General features: G+C 46.5%; 1 protein-coding gene across 4 annotated transcripts in view; it reads right to left on the minus strand.

The window, feature by feature from the left end:
* The window catches only part of SLC36A1 (solute carrier family 36 member 1), a 49021-nt gene that overhangs the window by 12163 nt on the left and 14957 nt on the right, over nucleotides 1-21901 (minus strand). For 3 of the 4 annotated variants that reach the window (XM_021077073.2, XM_003134140.6, XM_085001912.1), the window contains 8 exons: nucleotides 17918-18008; nucleotides 16674-16762; nucleotides 16139-16234; nucleotides 13573-13657; nucleotides 12970-13188; nucleotides 7828-7926; nucleotides 4588-4754; nucleotides 887-1056 (listed from right to left, as the gene is read on the minus strand). In XM_021077073.2, coding sequence (XP_020932732.2) covers nucleotides 887-1056; nucleotides 4588-4754; nucleotides 7828-7926; nucleotides 12970-13188; nucleotides 13573-13657; nucleotides 16139-16234; nucleotides 16674-16762 — 925 coding nt within the window. In that variant the 5' untranslated portion in view covers nucleotides 17918-18008. The remainder of the gene's footprint in view (nucleotides 1-886; nucleotides 1057-4587; nucleotides 4755-7827; nucleotides 7927-12969; nucleotides 13189-13572; nucleotides 13658-16138; nucleotides 16235-16673; nucleotides 16763-17917; nucleotides 18009-21901) is intronic. The other variant, XM_085001913.1, reaches the window with a different exon arrangement.

The raw sequence follows: 21901 nt of genomic DNA on the forward strand, positions 1-21901 counted from the left end.
AACTACGAGTCACCTAGAAATTTACCTCAGATATTACAGGGGTTCTCTAGTCTAACAGCTCACAGAAACTTCCAAAAAATTTTTATTTTTATCTTTGAACGTATGCCGGTTTTAACCAAGAGCAAACAGGGTGATATTTCAGCTCTCATATCCTGGGTGTGCGGTCAAGGAAGAGGAATAAAACACAAATCAATAAATCAAACACCCAGGTCAATCAGGAGAAATTTTCTAAGAAACATATTTAGTGAGACCAACACTCAAAATGTTTCGTGTAGTATCCAACAGTCTCAAAATGAAATCCAAGGAATAAATTGTCGTGTTGAAACACGATCATCTGAAAAAACACCCACCCACTGTCTTAAGTAATCTACAGTCCTCATGCACATGGCATAATTGGCTCTGGCTCTCTCTCTCTCTTTTTTTCTCCCCCTTTGTTGGCTGAACCTGGGGCATATGGAATTTTCCCAGCCAGGGATCCAATCCAAGCCACAGCTGCAACCTATGCCACAGCTGCGGTCATGCTGGATCCTCAACCTGCTGTGCCGCAGTGGGAACTCAACTGGCTCTCTCTTAAACTCTGCCATATATCATATGGAAAAGTGACTGCACATGTTTACTATGAATCAGGACCACTGCCTTCACATTTTAAGCCATATCTATAAAGAGACCGCCATCCCCATTCCCGTGTCCTTTAGAATACATCCATAATCAACGTCCTTCCTGCAAGGCCACGTCTCAACTCTGAAGCTGGGACAGCACCCCACGTTTCCTGCTCACACAGCACTGGCTGTTTCACTGTAACACAAGCGCTCCCTCATGAGCGCCCTGGGGCCTGGGTGCCCTCTGGGAGACAACAGACAAGGCGACGATCTCGTCTCCTACTCACAAGTCAGGCAGACCAGCACGGTGCGTACAGAGAGGTCTATCACCAGCCTCCAAGGCTCGGGCGCTCGGGACACGAAGAAAGGAATGATGATCTCGGCCGGGACGTAGAACTGGAGGGCGTAGGTGAAGAAGATGCCGATGGAGTAGAGCAGCTTAACCGACTGGTACAGCCTGCAGAGAGAGCCGGGACACGTTCAGAGCCACCTCCGCATGCTCGGATACCAGCAGGGAGAGTGCAAAAACGGTCCCGTGGCAGTTTGGCCGTCTCCACGCAAGTCACCAACGCACGTGTCCTTTGAAGGAGCAATTTCAGGTCTAGGGATTTGGCTTGTAGATATACTTGCACAAGTGCACATAAACGTACGTTAAAAATATGTCGCTTCGGCATTATTTAAGTCTGAAAGACTGGAAAGGGTTTATATGTTCATCCGTGGGGACCTGGTTAAATAAATCATTGCTCCCCGCTATACCTGTGAAAAGTAGGAGACAGAAATCCAGCTGCAGATATGCAACTAGCTCCATGACATGTTATGAAGTGAAACGAGCATGAAGCAGAACAGTGCTGACAGTTTGCTACCAAGTATCTAAAAAAGAAAAAAGGGAAAAACAGTCCCCTTCAGACACACAGACATGTGACATTCCCATATACAGGAAACATCTTCTGAAGGAAACACAAGACACTGGTAATATGGTTGCCTTTGAAATGGAAAATTTGGGACCTGCAGAGGCAAGTGGAAACTTAACAATTTCTGTATGCCCTCTGAACATTGGGCATCTTTTCCACAGGCCTACATCCTTTCAATTTTTTTTTTTAATTAAAAGGGTAATTTAAATGCAACAAACGTATTTCTATCCTTCCCACCCAACTCAAGACTCCCTAGAATCAGATGGTGACCACACAGGACCAAGAGGCGGGAGTGAAATCCATCTTTCCACTCTGCTATGGCCACCATCCTACCACCGCTTCATGGGGAGCCATACTTCTCAGGGAAACTGGTATGCCACTCTGGGACATCCCTGTCTTATCCCAGGTCTAGGACTGCGCAGAGCAGAAGAAAAGTCTGATCAGTAAGAACTCGTTTGATGATCCGACATGGTCATGAAAGGGAAGGTCACCCTGCCCCAAGCAAAGTTCCACTTCAAACAAGGCCCCTGCGAGTTACGCAGCGAGAAACAGGGGCCTCCCCCCAGCTTGTTGGAAAGCTCTTTTAAGATGGTGATTATATTTTGCATCATGTGCACTCAATTCCTCTGTGGTTGAAATTAATACCTAGAAGATGTTCCAATGGTATAAGCAGGAGAACACCCTGGGAGAGACTGAGATTGACAAAAGGTCTTAGTTGTTCCAAGAATAGATAATAAAAAACTTTGGGGGGAAAAAAACAACAAAAACAGCTGGTGCCTCTATAATTAAACTCAATGCAGCACCAAAACCTTCTGGAGTACTGGGAAATCTGGAATCAGGAGATTACCTGCTGGGATGGCCACATAAATCATACCCAAATGGAGGCTGAAAGATTCGGGTAGCTGGGTTTGGAACAACAGAGCTAAGATGACAGATGCTCAGCTGTAGCTTCAGATTACATGGGCTGCTTCTGCCGCCCTTGATCCATGCATCCTCAGTTGTGCCAAGCTACCGCCTGACTCTGACCTTTCGAAAGGGAACACTTGGCAATTTAAAAGCAGGCATCCAAAGGAAAGAGAAAGACCTTCTGAGAACAATGGCCCATTTCAGAACTACCACTTGGCTGGCTGAACACAGAGCCCTGCTGATAAGGGCATCTTGTACTAAATCCTGAAGACACTACTGAATAAACACTCTTCTCGATTTTCTCAATCTGTCCTTATACAATGCCTCACCAATCAGAGCTCTAACACACAAAGGCAGATCCACTCGGCCAGCCTGAAAGGTTATTCTGATCCCCAGGGGACCTGACAAGCTTCTCAGAATCTACTCACGGCTGCTCTCAGCAATAAAATTTTCATCTTCCAAACAGAACTGCAGCTTAGGACACACCCTGTGACATCTACCTTTTCTGAAAGCACTTCAGTATGCTTCAGCGTTTCCCTACAATACAGCAACCAAGACCTAGGGGGAGTGATAAGCAGGGACACCTTAGTGCCTGCACTTACAGCGGGCACTTAGAGGGGGCCACAGGACGGGGAGAGCAGAAGCTGGGGACCAGGCAGGCTTACTTCCCTCTTTCCCCACCTACTTGGAAGAGTTCAAGGTCAGTGGACTGGATGCTTGGCCCCTCTGGGCTCAGGTCTCCAGGGGGAAGTGGCACATCACTCAGTGGGTCATCCAATCTGTGCAGCATCTGTCTCCATCTGAACGACTCACCCAAACAACGCAAGAAGCTCCCGCAGCATCCTGCGTCTCCATGGTGCCAGTATGGTATTACAAAGCTCATGCATATCATTTGATCATGACAATCCTGGCAAGAAGAATGACCGTTCCTGGCTCCCAAAAGGGGGAACCGAGGCAGCGAGAGGCTGTGACCTGTCCAAGGCCCCAGAGCTGGGGCACAGCAGACCGCCTCTGTCCCCCACGCCCCAGCGGCTTCTTGGTAACCTCTCCGCATTTACAAATGCCTCACAATCTCAGCGCTTAGTCCTCCTTCTTGTTCAAAAGCCTTTCACTGGGTTTTGATCATGTCCCAGATGCTGTGCCAGTGGCTGGGGGGAAAATGAAGAACTGGACAGCTGCTGCCCTCAGAGCTTACAACGTAGGGAGAGCACAGTACAGGTAAATGGACAACTACAACACAACGGGGTAAGAATTAGGACAGGATCCTCAAGGGATCCCACAGCAGCTGAGAGGAGGGGCGCTAACCTAGACTTGAAGCTGTGGTAGCTGAGACATTAGAGAAGTTTCTCAAACAGAACACCTCCCAGGCTAAGTCCTCCCGGCTGAGCAGGAATTAGGTGGAGTAGGGCTAGAGCCTGGGTGGCCCTAACTGCATGGAAGGGTTTCCCCTTTATATAGAATATTATGCAGCCATGAAAAAAACCCTAACGCCATTTGCAGCAACATGGATGGAACTAGAGATTCCCATACTAAGTGAAGAAAGCCAGAAAGAAAAAAACAAACACCATATGATTATCACTTCTGTGTGGAATCTAAAATATGGCACAGATGATCCTGTCTACAAAACAGAAACAGTCCACGGCCAAGGAGAGCGGCCTTGTGGTTCCCATGGGGGAGGCAGGAGGGAGTGGGATGGACAGGCAGTTTGGGGGTTTTTTGGATGCAAACTGTTATATTTGCAATGGATGGGCAATGGGGCCCTACTGTGTAGCACAGGGAACTGCGTGTGACTGGGTCACTTTGCTGTGCCACAGAAATTAAGGAAACTTTGTAAATCAACTATACTTTAATAATAATAAAAAAAAAGGAAAGAACTAAAGGAAGCTTTTGAGCCTTCTCAACGAGGGAGTGCATATCCGGACTGGGGGGGATGGCTCCTATGGGTAATGGGGAAAACAGATCTGGAGAGAGAGTCAGATTCAGGCAGGGAGATGAGCCGAAAGGCTTGGTGAGCAGCCAGGGAGGGGTGGTGCTGGCATGGGGGCAGGTGGCAAGAGGGAACGAAAGCGAAGCGGGCTGATGTAAGAGGCGGGGAGGAGGAGAGGTACACATCCCGACGCTCACTAACTTTTTAACAACACAGGGCGCCCAGGCTTCCATCCTCTACGTACCAACAGTTGGGCAGGTTGAGGGTGATGCTGCCTTGGATGGCAGCTCCAAACTGCAGGTACCCCAGAGTCCCCAGGCTGATGTAGAGGGCAGAGACGATAGCCATCCCCACATAGAGGATTAGGGAAAATTTCTGTGGATCCTTCATTTTGTTTTCAAGGGGCAGAACCTAGGAGAGCAGCGAGAGAAGAGAAAGCATAGAATAAAGGTGTGCTAATGGCCAAGGGTGACAAAAAGTAATATTCTCAGGAAAAAGTAACTTCGCTTTGCCCGGAATGCCGCACCCCCCAAGCCTCGTATCATTCTTTACCAGACAGGCAAATGCACGCTGTTGCATCAGAGGTTATGCTCGCTGCGCTGAAGATCTGGAGCCTGTGGTCGGAGCCAGGCAGGCCTAGGAGGTAAGGGCGAGCAGGCGGGGGAGCCGGGGCTCTGGACACAGGCCAGCTCTCCGCCTCCTGCTACAAGATCCCTGCGGGCTGGGAGCACTCTCTGCCCCTTGAATGCAGATACCTGGCATCCAGCAGGGCCTCTCGCATCATGGCCGGCGGGCACAATGGGAAAGAGACATCGGTGGTGGCACAGGCCAGCTGTACCTCACCTGAGATCACAGCCCTGCTAACCTGTTCCCAGGATGCAAAACAGAGGTCCGGGAACACTGCCAATTCAGTTTCCAGAAACTGTTGACTCACCTCGAAAGAGGGAGGCTAGTGGTGCAGGTTAAACCTCCAAGTCAGAGACAGTGAGGTGCTGGGGGTGGCTGGACTGAGGAGAGGGCTCTGGAGACCGAGGCTCTCGGAGACGTAGCACAAGACCCAGTTTCCAAACTCCCCATTCAAACCACTGACCCTCATGGCATCTTTCCTCACAGTGGAGGACCTTCCGCAACGTTAGCGAAAGCTGAGGCAGACTGGTTCCTACAGGGATGTGGGGAAACAGCAGCTATCATGGTGACAACCTCCGTGATCTGCTATCAGCTGCATCCGGCTGGACCGACATGGGAAAAGCAACTCGGGTCAGTGTCTCATTGCCCCCCACTGTCTTGATCTTCATGACACTCATTGTCCATGAGGGCCTGTGGCCACGAGACAGAGTAAGTCTGAGCCAGACGCATCCAGCACAGAGCTGACAGTGCAAGCCGGCTGCAGGCCCGGGGCTGCAGGGGAATCGTCACGGATCTGTATTTCCAGCTGGCCCTCAGCACGCCCCCCACTAGCTCAAGGGGCTCAGGCGTCAGGTGATACACATCCAGAGAGAAAATCCACATCCTAGGCTTCCCCTAGGTTTCCTTCCATGGAGAGTCTCATCGGGAGCCAGAGGGCAGGGCACCCATCTCCTCCACGCCAGCCAACCTGGGCCAGCGGCACAAACAGAGAAAGCAAGCAAAGCCCCAGGGAGCCCAGGCCTTTTCCTGGACACGTCCAAATCCAAACTTAGAGTCAAAACAGCAGTATCTCTGTTGTAAAAAGACAAAACATGGGCAAATCTTTAAGCAACAGAGAACGATGATTACAGAATGTCTCCGGATCCAGGCCTCGGCTAACGAACTGAAGCAAAGAACAACTTCCACCTTATGCTATTAGGGAAAACTGGTACATTCAGTTCAATGCTCCTTAAGAACCCTGGGTCCCGGGCACATTTCCACACTCATTCTGCCTCTTCTTTCCAGTCTCAAGGCTCAGGAGCTCTCTCTCCTGCTCCCCTTCAGGTCTCTGCGCCAGCGGCAGGGAAACTCTCTATGTCTGTGAACCAAGGTGAGCCATTCTTCTTGGGCAACGAGAAGCCCCAAGAAAGGGCACAAGGAAAGGTTTAGAAACTTAGGACAACACACGATCCCTCAACTTCCCCTACTCTGTTAGAGCCTGAACACATGTGTTGCAGCAACACCGCCGGTGCAATTCCTCCAATTTTGACCAAAAAAAAAAAAAAAAAGTCCAGTTTCTAGGTTTTCTTAAAAGTGAATTAAGGGGATAGGGAAATTAAATGGGGGCAAAAAATTATTTCATGAAAGGAAAAGTATCTTCCTATTTCCTAAGCCCTTGGCCAGCAGAAGGAAGAACTTTCTCAGAGAAGAATTCTGGACCTTTAGCATGAAAAACACAAATACAAATCAAATTAGAAATCCTGAGTGACGGATTCCTCTTTGGAGGAGAAGAATGTGGTGAAAATCACAGCCACAACAGAGGGAAACTAAGCTGGGAGGGAAGGCTGCTCACTCACAGAGGGAGAGGCCACACGCCACTGCTCCAGAGCAATTATTCACACATTTACTGATTTAACACAAAAACCAATGATAGTATTAATGAAAATAAAAATTACTTAACGTTCACCGCATGTCAGGGACTAGGCAAAGCACTTTACATACATCTCATTTAATCCTAACAACCACTCAACACTAAGCAGACAATGAAGGCTCCGAGAAGGCCAATTCTTGCACAAGGTCACGCAGCTACTCTTCAGCAGAGCCAGCCTCACCCCACGTTAGTCTGAGTCTAGACCCTGTGTTCTGAGGTGCTGTGCGCACACTGCTGCTCTCTGCACACTCAGGAGATGAGTAAGCAACACAGGGGGCTGGAAGGGAAACAGTCTCAATTTACATACAACTTATTTTCAAAAGCTGAAGCTGGGAAACTTCAGTGGAGCCCCTGAAATGCTGGTCATTAACCAGTCAATACGTGTCAGAAGATACTTTCCTTTTTTTTTTTCCTTCATTTTTTAAAAGTTTTATCGGAGTTGATTTACAATGTTGTGATAATTTCTGCTGTACAACAAAGTGATTCAGGGCGTTCCCGTCGTATCACAGTGGAAACAAATCTGACTAGGAACCATGAGGTTGTGGGTTCGATCCCTGGCCTCGCTCAGTGGGTTAAGGACCCTGTGTTTCTATGAGCTGTGGTGCAGGTCGAAGATGCGGCTCGGATTCTGCATTGCTGTGTAGGCTGGCAGCTGTAGCTCCAATTCGACCCCTAGCCTGGGAACCTCCATATGCCTCAGATGCCCCTCCGCCGCAAAAAAGCAAAAAAACAAACCAAAAAACCCCAAAGTGATTCAGCTATACATATACACACATCCATTCTTTTTCAGATCCTTTTTCCATGTAGATTATCACAGAATACCGAGTAGAATTCTCTGTGCTATACAGCAGCTCCTGGGTGGCCAATCACTCCATTTTTCTAATAGCATTTTCTCGGCATGCCTTAAAGCGGACCGAGGACACCAGAGAACCACAGCGTAACTCTTACCATCCCAATGCCTTCAAAGGCAAAAATGGCTGTGCCAAAGAACAGAGGGTATGTCTTCCAGGATGCCACCAAGGGGAGGTGGCTGGGGTCTGGGATCTCCTGAAAGAGAGAAAACAAAACAGAGTGAATGCTATACAGAGATTCGTGATTTCAACTCCAACATCAGACAAGTCAAACGTTTCCAAAATCCAAGAGTCTCAGAGGGAGAAAGTCTGACACTTGATGGATGATGTGAGGTCATTTACAGGATTTCTATTTTTTTCTTCAAGCTGATAAAACCCTACAAGCTTTGGGAAAAGACTAGTCCAATGTACCATTAAAAACTCAAAAGCTGGATATACACTACTATCTATAAAATAGACAGGCAACAAGGACCTACAGTATAGCACAGAGAAATCCACACAGTACTGTGTAATAACCTATATGGGAAACGAATCAGAAAAGGAATGGACATATGCGTATGTAAACTGATTTACTCTGCTGTACATCTGTAACTGACACAACTTTGTAAGCCAACTATACTCCAATAAGACTTTTTAAAAACCTCAAATGTTGGATATTGCATAAAAAGAATCACACTTGTTCACTAGGTAATCCCATCCCCAGAATATAAGCCATCCTAGTAGAAAAAAAAAAAAAAATGATCAAAATACAGAAAAAGTTGAGCAAGGCTTTTTAACTGCTCCCAAATACCTGAACAGTTAGTTTACTGCACATCGCCTGCCTAAAACGCAGAACATCATGCGCTATTTAAAAGGTACAAAGCAAGATAAGTATGTGGTACATGAAAAACTGCTTATGAAATAATACTGAGAAAAACAGTTTAAAAAAGTTACATATTGGGAGTTCCTGTTGTGGTACACTGGAAATGAATCCCACCAGTATCCATGAGGATGCGTGTTTGATCCCTGGCCTCGCTCAGTGAGTTAGGGATCTGGCATTGCCATGCATGCTGCCTTGCTGTGGCTGTGGCATAGGGTGGCAGCTGTAGCTCTGACTGGACCCCTAGCCGGGGAACTTCCCCTTGCCGCAGGTGCGGCCCTAAAAAGCAAAAGCAAAAAAGAAGTTACATATTCATTGTGATGTAATACACAGATAACGCTGGAAGAGAACATGGTAGGTATTTGGAAGAGCTCTTTCTTTCTTTCTTTTTTCTCTACTGTTTTCTTTTAAAATTCTGTCAATCAATTTGCGCACCTGAAAAATACCGATAGGCACTCAACAAGAGTATTGAAACATTTGGGGGAAAACTGCAAAAAGAGCATTTTAAAATGTAGGCAAATAAAAACCAAGGCAACTGTTAACTGCAGGTACAATGTAAAGATGTACCTACCTGGCTGACCAATGGGCAAGAGTCCCCAGTGATGGACAGCATCAAAGGAGCAAGACTCAGAGGGGGCAGAAGCTGCCGTTCTTTTAGGGTTTGGCTTTTTACATCATGTGTACACATTGCTTAGATTAAAATTAAAAAATGACTGTAAAACTGCCTTTAATGTTTTACAACTGATTTAACTCCAGATGTATCTAGATACCTATGGGGCATGTTCTAATGATGCGACAGCATAATAGCAGGGAACAAAAAGAGATCTACTATTAATCTCTGTAATGGGCTTCTCTTTGAAAGATTTTAAGGCAATTATATTACAGTTTCCATAAATATAAAGAATCTTTAAAATACTTTTCTTTTTCCTGAGCCCCTGCTAAGAAATCAGTTAGATCTCTTTACAAGATACATTTCAATTTCTGGAATGAAGACAAACTAAAATGTACTTTTGCTCTTTGATGAGACAAAAGAGTAAGATGGCCCTGTAATTATCCCTGAGTCACAGTGTAACTCAAGTTCTTAAAAACAGGAACAATCTGATTAGTGCATGATGGCTGCCCAGGTTCATACACCCAATCAGGCTGAGGTATCACAGAAGGGGTTTCAAAATACATGACTAAGGTACTGGTGTGAATGAGACTAGCAGAAGGAATTTATAATTCTATATACCTAATGGCTGCTGATACCTCAACCAACTCCATGAAAAACTTTAATTTGCAAAGAAATATACATATGAAAATCAGCTCACTTTCAACATATTATCTCCTCAATTCTACTACACTATCACATCATAACAGCAGCTTTTTGAGAAAATGTTATTAAATGTACATAAGGATTGCCAGATCTACTCTAATTTTGGAAAGGTTATAACTGTGAAAAAAATGCAGCCCAGAATTAAGCATGTACAGTGATAAAACATTTATTGGGAGCCCCTCCAGGCAAGGCACTCTATTCAGAACTGTGCCATACGTCAACGCACGTGATAAAGACACAGGAAGACCTGTTCTGGTGGCAGGGGCCAGTCAGCTTCCTAGGACGGCGCATGCCCGAGGAGCAAGAGCACCGGTCATGTACCCCCTTGGGATTAGGGAAAGATTTAGGAACTCTGGACAGCAGGAGAATTATCAAGGTAAAGAGGGCAAACCACCAAGATGGGACAGCAGTAAGAGCAGCAACAAAAGCAACCCAGAGGGATATGTTTAGCTCTGCACCATGTCAAAATGAAATGAAGCTGCTGGACACACAGCCAAAGCCCCATTCTCCCAGACACAACACACCTCCTGGCTGAGCCCAGAGGCAGGTTCAAGACTGTTCTCGGGAAATCAGCAGGGCAGCCTCAGCTAAAAGTGCAGGTTGTGTGAGGCAGAGACCATGCTCTGATGGACACTGCTTTCAGCTGGAACTGAGTGTCCATGGAACCCATCCTGCCACACTGGCCCCAGGCTCACAGCAACCACCAATGGTCCGACAGCCGGTGGCGGTGGTTTGAAATCAAATGCGGTGTCTACGTGAGCTGGCCTCGCTCCCTTTGTCTCTAATGTTCACTGCAGTGTGACCTAGGCACTGATAGAGATCTCTAATTACGAAGTCAAAGCATATATTTATTTACCCTCCCTTGTTTTAACTTAATTGGCCAGCTACAGGGAAAGAAACTCTCTGGAAATGGTCTTTCATGTGTCCAGAGGCCCTCCTTCCAGTCCCATAACAAACAGGACACGGACAGCTGTCTATTTTATGTCTTAGAAAATAGTTCTAGAGAAGAGTCAATATCTGCCACCCACCTGACTCACTAGGACAAGGGAAAATCGGTGAATGCTGACAACAATGTTAATCTCGATTCATTATGTCATTTTTTTTTCCAGTACAGGAAGTCCTTGCGTTTTACGACCCACTGTTTTCCTAGAAACCACATCAGTGGGTAACCAGGTCACTGTTAAGCAGACTGTGAAAATGAGGTGACGCTCACCTGTCAGACTGACTGGAATTAAAAAGATTGATGTACTCAATGCTGGCTAGCACAGGATGCTTACGTACTGGGGAAGGCAGTCCATGTGAAACTGATAAAGAGCTTCTGGAAAAAGCAACGTGGCAAAATAAAAAATTCTAACGTGCATACTCTCCAGCAATTGCACTTCCAGCACCCCCAGATGCATAACTTGGAGAAGTATTTATTCAGGTCCACAAACAGAAAGGCAGAAGAATATTCACCATCAGAACAGTGAGAGAACACGAAAGGTGAGAGATGACTTGACAGGCCACTGACTGGGGACTGGTTAAATAAGCCATGAAACTACAGCACATCTATTCTCTGAGACACTATTTCGCAATGAAAAAGAAAGAGGTAACACCTGTTATAGCAACACAGAATGCTTTCTGAGGCACTGTCAAAGAAAAAAAGCAAGGTAGAGAAATGCCACATATGATCATTTTTAAAATTATCTTGAATAACACAAAACAAATTTTTGTTCTACATATTTCTCTACATAGGAATACAGTCTGTATTCACAGACTAGAAACACATGCAGTGGGCCTTGGAGAGGAGGTAGCTCAGGGCAGGATGTGGTTTCAACAGGTACTTGTGGGAATTTCCTGGTGGCACAGAGGGTCAAGGACCCAACGTTGCCACCAATGTGGCTCAGGTTGCTGCTGTGGTGCCAGTTCGATTCCTGGCCCGAGAACTTCCCCATGCTGCAAGTGTGGCTAAAACAAAACAAAGCAAGAAAAAAAAAAAAAAAAAAAAACAGGTACTTATGTTGTCCATATTTTAATACTGATGAGTTATTTGGGGAATTAAATTTAAATACTTTTTTTTTAAAGTTATTCTTTATGGAGTTCCCGTCATGGCACAGCGGAAAGGAATCCGACTAGGAACCATGAGGTTGCAGGTTTGATCCTTGACCTCACTGCTGGGTTAAGGATCGGCATTGCCGTGAGCTGTGCTGCAGGTCGCAGATGAGGTTCAGATCTGGCATTGCTGAGGCTGTGAGGTAGGTCGGCAGCTGCAGCTCTGATTCAACCCCGAGCCTGGGAACTTCCATTTGCCAAGGATGCGGCCTGAAAAAGCAAAATCAATGAATAAATAAAGTTATCCTTTGATCTACTTGCTTTCATTCTTTTCCTTTTCTCAAATGTTGGCAAAGTGTCTACAATCAACTACAGTGTTAAAGGGCACCTTTTCTTCAGCCTGGTCTTCTACCCAAATATACAGATGCCTCTCCAGCATCTACCCCACAGACCCACCCACGTGGGCCTTGCAAGCGGGAAGAGTCACTGGATTTATAATCTTGACAAATAAATATAAAACTGGAATGAGAAAATAATAATAATAAAACAATAAGCTAATATTCCTCATCATATAATGTATAGTAAGATGATTCCTGCGTTACTTCATGTAAGAACATACATCTTTTAATAGAAGAATCCTCTTAATATTTTTCTCTATTTTCCAATCTTATACAATGATGACATATTATGATCTAACTGGGAAAAAGTCTAAACCAGTGATCTCGGGGGGGCTGACTGTGCCCCCACCAAGGGACATCTGGCAATGTATGGAGACACTCTGGGTTGTCCCAGCTTGGGGAGCGGTTGCTACTGGCACCTAGTGGGTAGAGACCGGGATGCTGCCCAACATCTGGTGATGCACAGGACAGTCCCCACGACAAAGAGTTATCTGGCCCCAAATGTCAACACGCCCAAGTTAAGAAGCCCTACTCTAAGGATCCTGCTCCTAAGTCACATACCTCTGTTCACGTTCCACTTACTGGTGTTTGCTTCTCTGAGTATTTAATAGGTGGAGGGGCAGCGTGGGCTTGTACCTGAACAATGAACTGGTAGATCATGACCAGGCTGACCAGCATGGTGACGTTGGCCAACAGGGAGAAGACGGACAGGACCCGGAGGTTTCTGATGAACACCAGCAGCACCAGGAAGGGCAGGAAGGAGGCCATGTAGAGCCGGGAGTCCATGGTGGGCGTCAGGATCACCGTCTCGTTGTTGTGGCAGTTGTTGGTGGTCCCATTGGCTGCTTCTATCACCTAGAATGAGAGGAAGGAAGGAAACAGAAAAAGCGTATCACATGACAAAGGCCAGGGAACCTCCCAGCGGAGGGGTTCTTTGCTAAAGGTTCGGTGCATGAGCAAGGCTGTACAGAAGTCAGTGGCAGGTGAACTGTCTTTGGAGGTCTTCCTAAGAGTCATCAGCAACCCAACGGTCTGAGCTGGGTCTGATCAGCTCCTACCCAAAGGAGGAGGACACCACGGCATCTTGAGCTTTCGCGATGCCCTGGGTCTTTAGATAAAGTCAAACAAATGACAATGACCCATGTAAAGGGTTCAGATCTCAATTCTTGTGTTTGGAAGGGACCCTAAACAGAAAAGCCACACATATCCTGCCATCCCCTATTTTTACCAGGGCCCTACCTGTTTAAAATTGTCAGCCAGGAAGACAAAGTAGACACTGCAGAATCCCAGCTGTGTGACAATTAGGAAGAAGTCCACAATGTGCCTGCAGGTGGGGAAGGAAGACAAAGACGGTAACAAAGAAAAAACAAGACTGTGGGAGAGCCTGGTGTTTAAACAGCACTTTTCCCCAAGTCATCACAGACCCTTCCCAACAGGTGACAAGGATGAACGTGCCCTGGTAACAGGAGAAAGGGTGCCAGGTGTCACCGGTCTAGATCCCTGGAGGAAGGTGAGGGAGGCACTCTCTACGTGGTTCCCGAGGTCCCCTTCCTGGCTTCGTGTCAGGAATGCTGCACGTGGTCAGGCTGGCCCGGGACTGGACTGACCAGAGTGCAGCACACACACCAGGACCACTGCCCAGGCACGTGGCTTCCCCCTCCCCCCGGCTCACCTGTCCCATCTCACACCATTTGTTCTCAAGCTACAGGAAGCCCTCAGCATAAAAGCCCAAGAAGCGGACCGACCCCTTCAGGGTCTCTTGCTATAACTCGGATCCAAGAACTAACCGACTCTCACATAAGGACACAGAAAAAGATGTACCAAACAGGCTGCTGGCTGAAGCACTGTTACAACAACAACAGCTGGTGACAACCTAAGGGGTCATCAAAAGGAAAGTGATTAAATTATAGAGCATTCTGAGATGGAACAGTATACAGCAGGTAAAGAGGATGTTAAATCTATGTGCGTGGAGAGAGAAATGTCCACTTTAAGGGAAAAAAAAAACAACAGGTCTCCAATTTGTATGCATAATGCAGTAATTGTATAAGAAATGTGTGCATGTTCATACATATACAGAAAATTCCAGAAGAATACTCGTGCAACTATGACCAGGATATACGTTTACTCTTCACTTTATGTCTTTCTAACTTGTTCTAAAAAAAATTTTTTTTTTACCATGAGCACACACATTAATTTTATTAAAGGAAGGAAGGGCGTAAGGAAGGAGGGGGGAGGCATGGAGAGAGGAGAGAGATGAAGACAAGGAAAGAGGAAAAGAAAGAATCCCCCAATGACCAACCAGCCAACAGCGGTCACTTGGCAATCTGGCTTCTGCCTGGCACAGAAAATGATTTTGCGGAAAGAATTACAGAAACCTGTATCACAGCTGACTGTGTGTGAAGGCACAAGTCTCCCTATGACCACAAAAGGGAGTTTTTTCTGGAGAACGTAACTTTGATATGGCTCAGTTTTTTCTTTTTCTTTTTGTGTTCTTGTTTTAAAAAAGGATTCAGGGAGTTCCCGTTGTGGCTCAGTGGAAATGAACCCGACTAGTATCCATCAGGATGTAGGTTCGATTCTTGCCCTCACTCAGTGGGTTAAAATCTGGTGTTGCCGTGAGCTGTGGTGTAGGTCACAGACACAGCCTGGATCCAGCACTGCTGTGGCTGTGGTGTAGGCCAGCAGCTGCAGCTCCAATTTGACCCCTAGCCTGGGAACTTCCATATGCCACACAGATGGCCCTAAAAAAAAAAAAAAAAAAAAAAATGGATTCGGCTCTTGATGTTATCAACTTTCTACATCTAAATGCACCATTTCGGGAGTTTTCATCATCTCATCATGGCTCAGTGGTTAACAAACCAGATTAGTATCCATGAGGACGCGGGTTTGATCCCTGGCCTAGGTCACTGTTGCTGCGAGCTGTGGTATAGGTCGCAGACGGGGCTCGGATCCTGCATTGCTGTGGCTGAGGTGTAGGCCAGCGGCTACAGCTCTGACTCGACCCCTAGCCTGGGAACCTCCAAATACCATGGGCGCAGCCCTAAAAAAGACTAAATAAATAAATAAATAAATGCACCATTTCCTCAAATATGAAACACACAGTAGAATATTACTCTTCACGCATCCAAAAAGTTACAAAATTTCCAAACATCTCCCCACTCCCCACCTCGTGAAATGTCTCTTTCTCTAACAAGCCCATTGGTTCTAGCTCACCTCACACCTCCTCCTTGAAGCCTTCCTTCTCCTGCCCAGTGCCCTGCCCTGAAAGCACCTATCATGTGCACTTCTCATCCAGCACAGTGGGTAAGAGCATCTTTAAGGCTCCTCTCCCCGTCAGAGCCCCTGGGATGTATTTCCAGCTCATGACACTCTTCCCTCTGCTGGTATATCCTAGTCCTGATCTCTTGCTCTCGAGGTTCCCATGCATCTTTCTCTTTCTCCTGAAGGGCCAGGGCCACATAAGTGACCGCAGGGAAACCCCTCCTCCCTATACCTAGAAGGGTTTTGCACCACTTACAAGAGTGTGCTTACATATACCTATGGACCACATGGGGGATGAAATATGGTCACTGGTCACAGGCTGTCAAAGCTGGCACAGCTCTCAGATATCTTCCAGGCAAGGTTCGTGTTTTACATGAGGCCCAGGGGAGGGAGGGGTCACACAGATTACCTCTGGCAGAGCTGGGCCGGAACTCTAGCCCACAGTGCTCTTCCCACTACCTACATCATCTGCCACACCTCACCTCCCCATCTGAAGGCCCCAGACCTGGAGGCCACGGCTGCAAAGGAAAAGAAAACCCATTACCTTCCCCAGTGTGCATGGTTCCGGAGCCAGGCGCTGGGGCTGGCCTCCAGGCCGTACATCACTGTATCCCCATAGTCCAAAAAGGGCTTGTTCAGCCTGGGAGAGGGGGCGGGGAGAGAAGGGAAGAGTGCGGCGGTGAGACAACAACGGGAGAACAAACTTAGCTCAAGGAGACCTAGGCCGGTTCCCCACCTGCCACCCCAGACACAGCACTGAGTCCTGTGTCTAATGCTTTCAAGGAGCAGAAGTGTTAAGTCATTGGGATCGTTAACAACCAGCTGGTAAATCTTTACAAGGGGAATGGTTACACAGCACATGAAGCCAGAATGTGCGATCTGTCCACTGGACCCAAGTAAGTATGACAGCTGACAATAAGCTGAAAAAAAGACACAGAAATCCCCAGGGAGAGGCAGTGCTGTGACAACTAGCCGCTCAAAGCGTCTAGGGTGACCTGTCTTAAGCGCTCTCTTTCGGTGCTGGTAAGGGAACCCGAGAGGACGACGTGAGACGCGAGAGGTAGCTCCCGGGCTCTCACCTGTGGCAGAAGTGGTGGGCACACTTCACCAGCAGACCCATGCAGTGCACAGCCACGAGGCCCATCAACAGCAGGCTGAGGGGACCCATCTGGGGACAGACGTCATGGGCACGAGAGGGAGAGACAAGCAGGCAGAATTAGAACTGAATCTGCAAATGATCAACCTGCTCCTAAAGGCACCTTCCAATGACACAACTTCCGGCACAGCACTCCAGAGACAAATGTGCTCCCAGAGCTTAGCTCCGTAGGACGGGCACCCTCGGACCCTCAGCAGGCCTCCTAGAGAGCTCTTCTCCCAGAGGAGAATGACACGAGATGAGGCCATTCTATGACTGTTGCCATTCCGCAGAAGAGAAGGTTCCTGTGACTCTCTGGGAAGAAGAGACAGGCTGAGAGGTGGTGGGAAGGGGAGAGTTCTCTTCAGAGCAGCGCCACAAGAATGACAGGCCTTAGCTGGGAACAATCTCCAGCTATGAGCTATCTTCAGCTTTCAGAGAAACCAGAATGGCTCTCGACAGGCAGTCTGTAGAGGGGGAATCATAAAAGGAAAAACAAGATTCTCAGAGCTGGCCATCTGAGGGTAGGGCAGCGGAGGACAGCGCAGAAAATGGACTGACTTCTGTTACTAATTCATTTGTTAATATTATTGCTAGAGGAGTTCTCATTGTGGTGCAGCAGAAACAGATCCAACTAGGAACCATGAGGTTGCGGGTTCGATCCCTGGCCTCATTTAGTGGGTTAAGGATCTGGTGTTGCCACGAGCTACAGTGTAGGTCACAGACGCGGCTCAGATCTGGCATTGCTGCAGCTGTGGTGTAGGTCAGCAGCTGTGGCTCCGATTAGAACCCTAGCCTGGGAACCTCCATATGCCATGGGTGTGGCCCTGAAGAGCAAATATATATATATATATTATATTATATATATATATAAAATTGCTAGAAACTTCCAGAAAAACTTGAAGTACTTCCTCCTCACCACAATGTAAGCTCCATGATGGCAGGAATCTTTGTTTTACCCACTGATAACATCCTAAGGGCCAAGAGCTTGACATGCAGAAGATCCTCCACAAATACCTTCAGATGAACACCTGAACTGTGCTTTTTCTCAACTGAATTTGAAAAAGAAAAACTTCCCGTTTTAAAATTTTTTAAATGTCTTACGTGACATAAATTAAAAAACAAAAAACAAAAAACCACCTTCTAAAATCTGCCACAGTACTTCCCCACACCAACACAGACACTTACCAAGATGCCTGCATTTTTTATCGCCAGTGGCAGCCCCAGGAGTCCTGTGCCAATGTTGCCTTTCAACAGGTGAATCAGGGTCTGGAACCATCTGAAATGGGAAGGCGGCAGACGAGGGCATGTTAGCAATAATGAGAGCTAAGATTTATTGAGCATTCAGCACTGTGCTTCGGGCCTTTATGAATTACCTCACTCAATTTCTAGAACTCTACGAGAGAGGTATGATCCCATGCGTGAGGAAGCAAAACTCGCTCAAGGTCACACACCTGAGTGTGAGCCTGGATTCAAACCCAGGCCATCTAGGTCTAGCCCCGAGCTCACTCTCCCAGGCACTGGGCTAACAGCTTCCCTCCCTGGGGCATCTCCGAGAGTCTGCCCCTCTTGGAGATTAGACCAGAGGGGTGGTAGGATCTCATTCCTGGTCTGTCTGGGCCTGCCTTTCACCCCAGAGCTTTTCTGTAAAGACTCAGATCCAGAATTGCAGCAGAACATGCCAAGCATAACTGTGAAGGACAGACACCTGTGTGAGAAAAGAACGGGGGGGGGGGGGGGGATTAAAAATAGCACCCCCAACACTTAACAGAAAGTTTTATGCAAAGGGAACAGAGTAAAAGTTGTATGGTCCCATGAAAGACCTGTCCCTGGTCTGCTTTGTATTAAAAAAAAAAAAAAGAAAAATAGGCAAATGCCATGGAGTCCTAGGATCGGAAAAGCCCTCTTCAGACAGTCACTAGTTTCTCCTTCTGCCTTGAGGACGGGTGTCTTCTTTTGTCGTTGTACGGACTGTGCCCCGCAAGCTGAAATTTGTAAAGCCTCTCATGGACCCTCACAATTTTTTCACTCAACAAACATCATCTATAATGTATAAAATATTGTGTCAACACAACAGTGGAAATCCGGAGGAATCAGATAGGGACCTCGGTCTCTAGAAACTAACATCTCCAGGAAAATAAGGCCCACCCAAAAGAACCACCACCCAAGGTAGAAAGATGCCTGTTTTCAGAAAAGCCCAAGAACTGTGCCTAGGGATCGGATGGCAGGTGAGTGTTTAAAGTGCAAAGAGACCTGGGCTGAGCCCAGCAGGGCAACAGGGCTCGCGTGTGTGCTGACGGGGAAGGGCCTGGGAGAGGTGCAGGCACCAACACGGAGGAGGGCGTCAGTTTCTTGGCCACTTGGCAGGGGGTGGGAGTGAGGGTGGGCTTCAGTAGAGAATTGGGAACCCCTCAAAAGACAGACAGCAGTGGTCTTGTCTTCAGCATTTTCAATCCTCTGTTATCTCCAGCAGGGTCAACATGGTAGCGCTTGGCCCCAAATCACTGACTTACTCAGGATGTGGCCCCCTGGCCCTGTCTGGAAAAACATCTTCACAGGTAACCTAAATACCATCTAAATGATGGGTCTGCATATTTCCCCAAATTTGTAACTCAGCAGAAACTGATGGCAAATATGAGTGTTAACTCATCAAGAACGTAATAAATGAATTTCACTTTTGGTAACCTTTCACCCTCAGCCTCCTGGAAGACAATCTCTTGACCTTCCTACTACCTCTAAGCTTCACAGGCAAGATCAAGAAAACTGCCTCAAGTCTGAATGACAAGAGGTAAGTCAATCAGAGCCCTGCAAGTGTTCTTCTGGCCTAAATGAACGGAAAAGCTCAAGGATGCAAGGGCCCAGGGCTGACTCCTTCATTATCAGTGGCCAGTGACCAGGAGATTATGGGAAGGACAGCAGATCAACTAAATTTCCTTCCTGGAAAATGTTTAATCACTTAAGGGCAAAGGTAAGCTTTCTCCCAAACCCACCTACCTACCAGAGGCCTCCCCCAAATGCATCTGAGCTGGATCTGGTGGGAGATCAGGTGCCTCTACCCTGGCTCTGCCATTAACCCCATATGACAAGTCCCACCCCTTCCCTGGCTCTGTTGCCTCATCTGTAGAATGGCGGTGAGGGAGGAACTGGACCAGAACAGTATACTTCAGCTCTGAAACAGCAGGATTCTAGGCAATTAACCAAAATTACTCATTTTAATCAATGGCCACAAGCTGGTAAACTATATGAGTATCACAAAACCAACTCCATGGATGCATAGTCTTAACCATAGGGGGTGAGAAGGAAAGTTTTGCAAATCTCTGTAGTCTGTTCAGGCTCCAAATCAATAGTTCTTAGACTTTTTTGGGCCTAAGAGTCCTTTATACACTTATAAATCACTGAGGATCCCAAATACTTTTTTGAGTATGTGGATTATGTCCGCTCACATGTATTACATGAGAAATTAAACCAAGAAATGTAAACATATTTATTGGTTTAAAAGAATAATAAACCTATTACATGTTAATATAAATAACCAATTGCAATAAAAAGTAATTCTATTTTCCAAAAAAAATAAAAGAAGGGTACTATCTTTTTTTGGCAAATCTCTTTAATGTCTTGACAGCTGGATTATCTACTTCTGCATTGAATCTGCTGCGATAGGTTGTTTTAGTGGAAGTATCTGAAGAAAATCTGTCCTCACCCAAATATGTAGTTAGAATGTATCTTAACGGCCTTCTCAGATAATTTTGATCATTTTTCTCTGATGCTACACCAAAACTCGACACACAGTCGTTTCTTAGAAGTCAGCTGTAATGTGGAATATGAACTTTCCATGCACTATTCATGAATACCCATTGGTGATCTTGCTCCTCGAATGGCTCTTTTACCCAGACACAACTTTTTTTTTTTTTTTTTGCTTTTTAGGGCTGCATTCACGGCATTGGAGCCTACGCCACAGCAACATCAGATCCTAGCTGCGTCTGCGATCTACACCACAGCTCACAGCAACACCGGATCCTTAACCCAGTGACTGAGGCCGGGGATCGAAGAACCTGCAACCTCGTGGTTCCTAGTTGGATTCGTTTCTACCGTGCAGCGACGGTGACTCCCAGACACAATTTTCTAACATCACACTTTGGTCATCAGGAAGATTTCGGTTCCCTGAGTTATGCGGATCTTCCAAATGCTGGCACACCACTTCATTACACAACATCCAAAACATCACATCCATTCATAGCATCCCTAATCTCATCAGAAAAGCCTTTAAGAAGAGGGAAGCTGTTGAGGTCACACTGCTGCATACATGCTTTTTTCTTCCCTGATTTTATTGAAAGCTCAAATTTTATTGTCAGCAACAAATTCTACATTGTTTTTCTTGAGGTGACAGTTTCACGAGTTTCATTTTCAAGAAAATGTCTGCCAGGTCCTCAGTTCTGAATGACACATAGATCTTTAGTCGTTCAGTAAAAGTATTTCATGTCTACTTCCCATTTTGTCACATGGAATATTAAAAGACTTGTACTGAAGGGTTAAGATTTAATAAAATTAGTAATCTGATGGCTTCATCAAGGATGAGCTTAAGTGAAAATGTGCTTATTCTTTTTATCTGTGTATCAGTAAAAAATACAATGATGACTAGCAGAATTTGGTGGTACCACCTCGACTGGTGCTAAGGCACCAGCAATTTTACCCACCATTGCTTCTGAACTATCCGTGCAAATGCAACACAACTGAAAGGACAAATCACATCTTCGTATTATTATGAAAAGAGTTTCGACTTCGCAGACTTCTTAAAATGGCCTTGGGGCCCCCAAAGGGTCTGAAGACTATACCATGCAAACAGCTGCTCCAGATAATCTCCAGAAGACCAGTTCCAGCTGGATGGTTTATCAGCCTGCCAGCCTGGGAAAGAAGTATCAAAGCTCACTCAAGAGCTACGGCGTAATGGAGCTCAAGAGGGCACAAAGAAAACTCGGCCCAAAAGGCAAAAACGAGGCTGTCGTCAAAGCAGTCAACAGCTGGATTACATCAAGTGTTAGAAAATGACCTCACCAAACACATCATCAGGGAAGTGTCTGTGGTTCCTACCTGTTCCCCTGAGTCAAGATTTTTACTGAGCCCTTCACCCCTAGAAGGGCCTGCTGGTGCAGGCATATGTGCTGATTCTTGTAC

Source organism: Sus scrofa, chromosome 16, assembly GCF_054392235.1.
Source record: "Sus scrofa isolate SSC_HxYL_T2T_F1_AM1 chromosome 16, Sscrofa_HxYL_maternal_Yorkshire_Landrace_v2.0, whole genome shotgun sequence".
Lineage (NCBI taxonomy): Eukaryota > Metazoa > Chordata > Mammalia > Artiodactyla > Suidae > Sus > Sus scrofa.